This window comes from Ammospiza caudacuta, chromosome 22, assembly GCF_027887145.1.
Source record: "Ammospiza caudacuta isolate bAmmCau1 chromosome 22, bAmmCau1.pri, whole genome shotgun sequence".
NCBI lineage: Eukaryota > Metazoa > Chordata > Aves > Passeriformes > Passerellidae > Ammospiza > Ammospiza caudacuta.
Genome location: NC_080614.1, coordinates 3,288,163 through 3,296,005, shown reverse-complemented (window position 1 = coordinate 3,296,005; position 7,843 = coordinate 3,288,163). Strand labels below are relative to the sequence as shown.

At 62.4% G+C, this 7,843-nt stretch overlaps 2 protein-coding genes across 2 annotated transcripts; both read right to left on the bottom strand.

Moving 5' to 3' along the window:
- Positions 1–587: 587 nt before the first annotated feature.
- On the bottom strand, positions 588–2,116 carry LOC131567238 (chymotrypsin-C-like). Its single transcript, XM_058818789.1, has 8 exons — positions 2,077–2,116; positions 1,876–1,967; positions 1,702–1,799; positions 1,494–1,619; positions 1,241–1,377; positions 1,012–1,157; positions 700–852; positions 588–605 (listed from the first exon to the last, which is right to left on the bottom strand). Exons 1-8 carry the CDS (start codon positions 2,114–2,116, stop codon positions 588–590), a joined length of 810 nt encoding a protein of 269 aa, XP_058674772.1.
- A 697-nt stretch (positions 2,117–2,813) lies between these two features.
- On the bottom strand, positions 2,814–7,424 carry EFHD2 (EF-hand domain family member D2). The gene is made up of 4 exons (XM_058818849.1): positions 7,228–7,424; positions 4,226–4,373; positions 3,960–4,094; positions 2,814–3,821 (listed from the first exon to the last, which is right to left on the bottom strand). Exons 1-4 carry the CDS (start codon positions 7,422–7,424, stop codon positions 3,687–3,689), a joined length of 615 nt encoding a protein of 204 aa, XP_058674832.1. The 3' UTR covers positions 2,814–3,686.
- Positions 7,425–7,843: the final 419 nt, after the last annotated feature.

The window sequence follows — 7,843 nt, the reverse complement described above, 5'->3', positions numbered from 1 at the left end:
CATGTCACAGGTCCTGTTGTTGGAGTCGGCAGTGCCATGCAGCTGCCAAGGGCTCTGTCTCCAAGAGAGCTCCTGCAGGCACCCCTGACGCCTCCCAAACCAGTCAGACTCTCTCAAGCTCCCCAAGGCCAACCCAGTTCCCTCAAGAGCCCCATTTGAAAGTCAGTCCTCATCTAGGCAGTGCCATTGAGGTCCCTGAAAGCGACGTGGGAGCTACCAAGTGTTCCAGATCATCCCCAAGGGCCAGTTGGGTTCCCTGGAGCTCCGTTGAATAACCTGGACAAAGCCCAGCCCCCGTCCCATCAAAGTAATTGCCAACCCTCAAGACCCCTGCCTCAGCCACAGCTTGAGGAGTGGAAGCATCTTGCAGGATGTGCCCAACAGCCTCTGCAGAGTCCTGCCCAGCCCCAATGCACAACAAGGACACCTTCCCCAGCACACAAGCAGGGCCTTGGCATCAGCAGGCACAGCCATGCATGAGTGTCCCCAGCTCCACCAAATCCCCTCCGCCAAAAAACCAGCAAGACCAGCTCAGCATTTTTTGCTTTTATTTTGATCAAGAGTGGTATCTCCACAGTGCTGCGTCCTCAGTTTGTGCTCATTTTCTGCCAAAAAGACACAGGGGGGGCATGGTAAGACTCTCAGTGGGGCAAGAACAGCCCCTATGTGGGGGTGGGGCGCAGAGGAAGAGGCACCCACCTCGTTGATCCAGTCGATGTAGGCAGACACCCGGGTGAAGACTGTCGGCTTCTTGTTCGTGTTGCAGCCCCGGCTGGAGACAAAGCTGGCGATGCCCTCGACCTCCCAGATCCCATCGTCGCGCTGGCAGTTCAGGGGGCCCCCAGAATCGCCCTGTGCGGAGAGACAGTGAGGGCCATTGCTCCTGGGCACCCTGCCAACACTCCCCTCATCCCTCCTGGCCATCCACCACCATGGCTCCATCCCCTCTCCTCCCAGTGCTCACGGTACCACACCATTGGGGCACCCACCACATGCAGTGCCCACACTCACATTGCATGCAGATCTGACATCATCGCCGCCGGCGCACACCATGGTCTTCTTTACAGTGCTGCCCCACCAGTCCCACTTGGAGCAGGTCTCATAGTCCACCACAGGCAGCAGAGCCTGCTGCAGGATGGTGGCCAGGGGCCCGTTGGCTGCAACGAGAGACAAAGCTTGTACCTCACACCCTCTGCCTGCATCTCCTTTCTGGAGACTCTCCCAGGTACATCCCACTTACTCCTCATGCTTCCCCAGCCGGTGACATAGCAGGGGTAGTTGTTCGGCAGGATCTTGCCAGCAGCCGGCAGGCAGGCAATACGGATGGTGTCAGTCTCCCGCACCTCCTCTGCCAGCTTGATCAGGGCAATGTCGTTGCTGCAAGGAGACATGAACCAGGGTTCCTGGCCATGGGAACAGGGTCCCTGGCCAGGGCAACAAGGCACCATGGCCACACCACCCATGACCCAGCCCTAATGCACCCCAACCCCTACCGAACGTAATAGTCGTCCCAATCCTCATGGACGATGATCTTCTCCACAGCCACAGCCACAGAACCAGGCTCGTCAGCCTCTGACACATCCTGCCTGCCCAGCGCCACGCGGTAGTTCAGGGAGGAGCTGCCAGGGAGAGAGGGAGTGTCAGTCCCCACAGATATCTTACCTGCATGGCACAGATGCCCCCCAGTGCCCCAACACCCACCTGATGCAGTGGGCAGCTGTCAGCACCCACTTGGGGGCAATGAGGGTCCCGCCGCAATAGTGGTTCCAGGATCCAGAGCGGCTGTACTGCAGCGAGATCTGCGAGGGCAGAGGCACAGGGTCAGAGCAGGAATGTCCCCATCCCTGTCCCCATCCCGGTCCCTGTGCCCCTCACCTGCCATGGCCAGCTGTGGGCTACAGCGTCTTCACCGCCCACCACGCGGGAGCTCAGCTGTGGTGGCACGGCCGGCTGACCGCATCCGTAGGCTGTGGGACACCCGGCAAAGGGACATCAGAGGCCGCCTGTGCCCATGCCCAGGGCCAGGGCAGGAGCCACAGTCCTGCTCCCTGCCCTGACCCTTCCCCATGCACCTACCGTAGCCCAGCAGCACAACGAGACAGACGGCTCCCAGCATGGCTGTGCAGAGGAAAGAAGAAGTGGTGGGGCTGCTCACCCCTCTTATAGTGTCTGGACTGCTGGAGACCTTGGAGTGTCCCTGCCTGCTGCTGACACATGGGGACTGTCCCACCCTGAGGGCACAGGGGCTCCTCAGCCCCATCACCTGCTCTTATCACACTCATGGTCCTGCCTGGGAATGGCCACATCTGCCCCTCATGTGTTGGCACCATGCTGGGACATGGTGGGGACACCTGGCCCTGCTCTGGGAAGGGGCAGGGTCCCTGCTGGGGCACAGGGTCACTCCCTCCTGGGGCAGCCCCCCACCCATAATGCTCTCAATGAGGGGCTGGGCAGCCCTGCTGTCCCCCACCCCTAAGCACTCACTTCCCCAGGACACTGCCCTCTCACCCCACCACTCCCTAGGCACACGGTCTCCTTATCTCACTCTTGATATGGTCAAGAACAGCCACAACCCCACAGGTGCCATAGGGTGGGACGGGCGCAGGTAGCAGCAGCGCTGCTGATGGCCTTCAGTACACACCCCCACACCTGCATCAGGCCCCTGCTGCTTCCCAAACCATTGGCACAATGAGCCATGGCTCATTCCTCTTCACTGCCACCACCTCCAGTGGGAACTGCGTGCCCACAGCCACACCCCAATCCCCAGATTCCTTTCCCCACCCAACCAGCAACCAGCAACCAGCAACCAGCACTTTAGAAATATAATATTTATTTGGGATTAAATTAAAAAAAACATAACACACCCCCTATACCGCCACTCGGGGGACACTGGGACAGATGTGGGTTTTTACAGCCACCCACAAACACGAGAGTCTCAGTGACCAATGGCAACCACTTGTGGCCACCACACTCATCCTGCCAGGCTGAATACAACATAAAAAAAACCATAATACAGCCCCATGAGCCAGCAGCTGCCTTTCTGTATGTCTTTGACCAAAATAAAGAGAGACACAGCTCCTGAGGGGCTCCATTTCAGCTGGGTGGGCACACATCCCCAGCACCACACACACACACACACACACACACACACACACACACACACAAACACAGAGCCCCTCTACCAGAACCTGGCCCTTGCCACAGCTTTTGTCACTGGTGTCAGACATAGGAATACCAAAAGACACTGGGCCAGCATGGCCACCAAAACACCCACCACGGCCACCTGCACAAGCCCCATCCTGCAAATCTCCCAATGCACTCACAACATAAAACAGTCGGGGCACAGGTGTCCCAGGGTCAGACATTCAGGACATAGCTCCCCTGGGACTCAGCAGCAGCAACCCCCAGTGCAGCTGCAGGCAGAGAACAGGGTGCTGTTCAGGGTGGGGGGCACGCTGGGGATGTGGGGGCACAAACAACACCTACAGACACCACAGCAAGAGGGGAGGGGGGAGCCGGGGCTGGCCGGGCTCTGCCAGCAAGGTGGGCGCCGTGCCGAGCCCGCGCCGGGATCCTGCCGGCAGCCGGGGCGGCGCACGGCTCGGGCATCACCCCTGGCATGGCTGGCACCTGGCACAGGCAGCGCTGCCACTCTGGGCACCGCTGACCAGTCCTGCCTGGCCCTGTCACTGCGTGAAGGTGGACTGCAGCTCCTTGAAGGCTGCCTTCCTCTGCTTCAGCTCCTCTGCCTGCTTCTTCTTCTCCTCCTGCTCTGCTTTGATCTCCTCCTCAAACCTGCTGGCTTCGTTGATGGCTTGTGCCTGTGGATGGAAATGTTCAGCTGTGATCTCCACCAAGCTTTCCTGTCCACCCCAACTTCTCTATCTCCTGCCTACCCATCACCAAACTGCCCTGGTGAATTGCCATCTTGCAATGGGACCTCCTGAGCCCTGTCTCACCTTGGCCTCAAAGAAGTTCTTGGCACCTTTCACCCCCTCTGTGGAGACATCAATCTCAGAGAGCCGGGCCAGGGCGTGCAGCCCGCTGTCCTCCTGCAGCTCACCTGCTGCTGCCTTCCGGAAAATCAGCAGGAACTGTGAGGGGAGATGGCAGCATTGGCTCCCTGAAGACCTCAAAGACACCACAGCCACTGCCCAAGTTCTCACCAGCCTGAACAGTGGCTGGGGACATCTCTGGGCCAGTGTGGAGCCTCCTAACACCTCACCTCTCGAAAACTGAGCTTGCTGTCTAGGTCTTCATCCACCTCCTTGATCATGTTCTTCAGTCCCAGGTGTGTCTGTGGAGCCCCCAGCTTCTCCATCATCAGCTTCAGCTCCATCAGGTCAATGAAGCCGTCTTTCCCTGCGTCGTACCTGCAGGATGGTGGCACAATCCTGACACATCACCACGGGGTGCAGAGCCCACACAGCCCCCCATACTGACCCCCCCAGCAGCAGACCCCTGTGTGCTCTCACACTGGCTGGGAAGCAAAGAGGGCTGAGCAAGGACTTGGGCACTGACGGTCTCCGGCAGCTCTCCAGACCACAAGACCACAAGCTTCTGAACTGCTAACAACCCCCTGGAGCATTATCCAGGATCGTGCCTGTTTCCACGTGGCACTTGGCAGGAGAACCTGCCAGGATGCTGCCAAGCCTGCTGCCCACTCCCTGTGCCAGGAGCCTGAGCACACGCTCCCCTTGGCTGCAGCATGGGATAACAAGCCATGGGGCTTAGCTCACTGGGCACTGCTCCCCAGGTCACAGTGAGCTCTGCTCACTGATGCTACCTACAGACCTGTCAGGAATGCCCCTTCTCAGACTCCTGCCTGTGGCCATGCCACAGTCCCCTCTGGCTTCCCCACAGCCACCCTGCTGTTCCTTCCCTGCCCACTGCCTGTGCACCGTGGGCTGTGCCAGCAGCGTGCTGGCGTGGCACAGCAGGATCTCCATGGGGAGCCAGCACACAGCCACGCTTTGTACGGCTCCACACGCTGTAGGTGGGCAGCTACACACTGCACCCGTTGTGACAAGGCTTTTTTTTGGTATCTTGTCACTGCAGCAGCCACGCAGAGCCCCGGCTCCCCATGCTGCAGGTCCGTGACTCATCTGTACCTCCTCTGCTGCTGCCGGCTCCGTCCGTGTCTCCAGCAGCACCCTCCTGATCTGCCAGGGGCCCCAAAATGGGGCTGGTCCTGCTCATCCCTGCCTCCTGATGCCAGCACCCTCAGAGTGACGCTGTGGGTACAGATCCCACATGATTTTTGCCTCTAGTACCCTACCTGGAGCACAGGATCATAGAATCATGGAGTGGTTTGGGTTAGAACAGACTTTAAAGGCCACCTCATTCCAACCCCGTGCCATGGACAGGGACACCTTCCCAGATTGTTCCAAGCCCTGTTCAACTGGGCCTTGGACACTTCCATGGATAGGGCAGCCACAGCTTCTCTGGACAACCTGCGCCAGGGCCTCACCACCCTCATAGGGATGAATGTCCTCCTGGTATCCAAAATAATCCTGCCCTCTGTCACTTTTGAAGACTTTCCTCCTTGTCCTATCACTCCATGGCCTTGTCCAAAGTCCTTCTCCATCCTGCATCACACAGAGTTTTTCTGCAAGGTCAGCTGGCCTGACTTTGCCACTTCATCCCATGCATGCCACCTCCCCAGATGCAGGGCCCTTCCTTTTTCTCAATCCCCTTCTCTATTTTTTTGGGATACCAGCATCCTGCATCTCCCAAAGGGCACCATCTCCCCTGTGGAGAGCCAAAACCCTTCCCTGCCTCACTTTATCCTCTACAGCCGGATTGTCACATCCCGAGGACAGCAGCAGCGAGGACAGCGTGGCAGGGCTCTGCTCCAGAGCATCCTTCCCTTGGGAAAGCCCCAGCTACCGAACCTCCCAGTGGCTCGCAGCCCCGGCGCTGCTCCTTTCGCTGCAGCGAGACGCCGCAGCTGTCAGAGCACACACCGAGCAGTCGGCTCCGACCGCCGCTCCCGCCCCGCCATCGGCGCCCGGAGCACGGGCACGGCCACCATCGCCCCGGCCCTGTGTCCCCGCAGGGCCCGAGCGCGCTGTGCCCCGCAGGCTCCCTCCTGCCCTGCTGCAGCCTGGGCTCGCTGCCGTGTGCTGCCGGCGGTGAGAGCCCCCCAGGAGGGCACGGGGAGGCTCCGCGCCCCGCCAGGCTGCTGACAGGGTGTGCCCGCACCCCACGCAGCCCCCAGCCCTGTGTTACGGGGGTCACCGCCTCCGGCTCCCCGGCTACTCCGCCTCCCCGCTCGGGTCCGAGTGAGACCACCCCGGACGCGGTTGCGGATCCTCCCGCGGTGCCAGACGGGCTGAGGGTACTGGCATGTCGCAGCTATGCCATCGCCTGTGCTGTATCTCCGCGCCTTCCCGGAGTCGCGCTGTGTCCACGCCTCCTGCACAAAGCACCCAGCGCGGGATCCACGGGGATGCTCCGGGCTGTCCCGTTCGCCCCTGGCTACTCCCGCGCATTCCAGCGTGACCACGGCTGGAGTCACCCCGATTTCTGCCTTCCCCTGGAAATTTCCAGGGCTGGAGGCTCGCTGCCAGCTCCCCCCGTTCCCAGGGGCCGAGCTCGTGCTCCGAGTCACGCTCCGCCACGCGTGGTGGCACGCAGCGCGGGCAGGGATGCTGAGGACACGCCAGCCTGGCCTCTGCAGCTGCAGGGATGTGGGATCCCTCGGTGATGCGGCAGAAGGAATGTGAAGGTCCCCGGTCCCCTCTTTCAGACCCCTTTCTCTGGCCTCAGCACCAGTGCACCCCTCCATGGGGGACAGGAGCTCCTTCTGCGAGAATTTCGGGGCGCACAGGAACGCGTCCGGCAAGGAGCTGTGGAAGGTGTCCCCGGCACCAGTCCTGCAGGGGTTTTGGGAGGAGAGGGGTGTCCTAGCATCCCTCCTGAGAGGGGCAGGAGGGGGATCCCTCCGGCAAGGAATTGGAGGTGCCTTGGCATCCCTGCTGCACAGAGCTGGGGCGGGGGGAGTCTCCGACAAGGAGCCGGGGGGATCCCTCCCGCAAGAGGCTGGGGTGCATGGGGGTCCCTCTCAAAAGGAATAGGGGGGTCCCGCCCGCAAGCACGGGGCGGGAGGCGCTGGGACATCCACCCTGCCAGAAGCCGGGATGCAGGAACCGGGATGTCCCGGGTCCCCCGTCCCCCCCGGCGCTGCCATCCGGGGAGCCCCCTCTCCCTGTGCCCCACACTCACTGTCGGAAGAGCCGTTCCATGTCGCGGAGCTGCCGCCGGGAGAACTCGCGGAACTCCCCGGCCGGGCTGAAGACGCGGCGGCCGCCGCCCCCGGGCGAGCCCTCGCCCACCGCCCGCCCCGCGGGGCTGCCCGGCGCCGGCCCCGGCCGCGGCCCCCGGCCCCGCCGCCCCTCCGGCTCCTCCGCCGCCGCCGCCATGGTGCGGTGCCCGGATGGCCGCGCCGCTCCGCCCCGCTCCGCCCCGGGGCCGGGCTGCGGCCCCCCGGCTCCGCGCCCGCCCCGGGGGGCTCCGGCTGCCCGCCCCCGCCAGCACGGCCGGCCCCGCTGCGCCCGCCCGGCCCCGCACCGGCCCCGGGCGTCCCCTCCCCGCAGCCCTCCATCAGCCATCACCGGCCCTTCAGACCCCCTCCCCTCCGCCGGCAGCATCCGCAGGGCTCATCAATCCCCCGGCGGGACCGGCCTGGGATGATCCTTGGGGCCCGGCATCACCATACCCCGGCGGGATCCCCCCGGACCATCTTTAGGGTCCCTTTCAACCCAAACCAACCCATGATTCTATGAGTCAGTAGGCTCGAAGGAGGGTACGGGGAGTCTGGTGCACTCACAACCACCAGTGC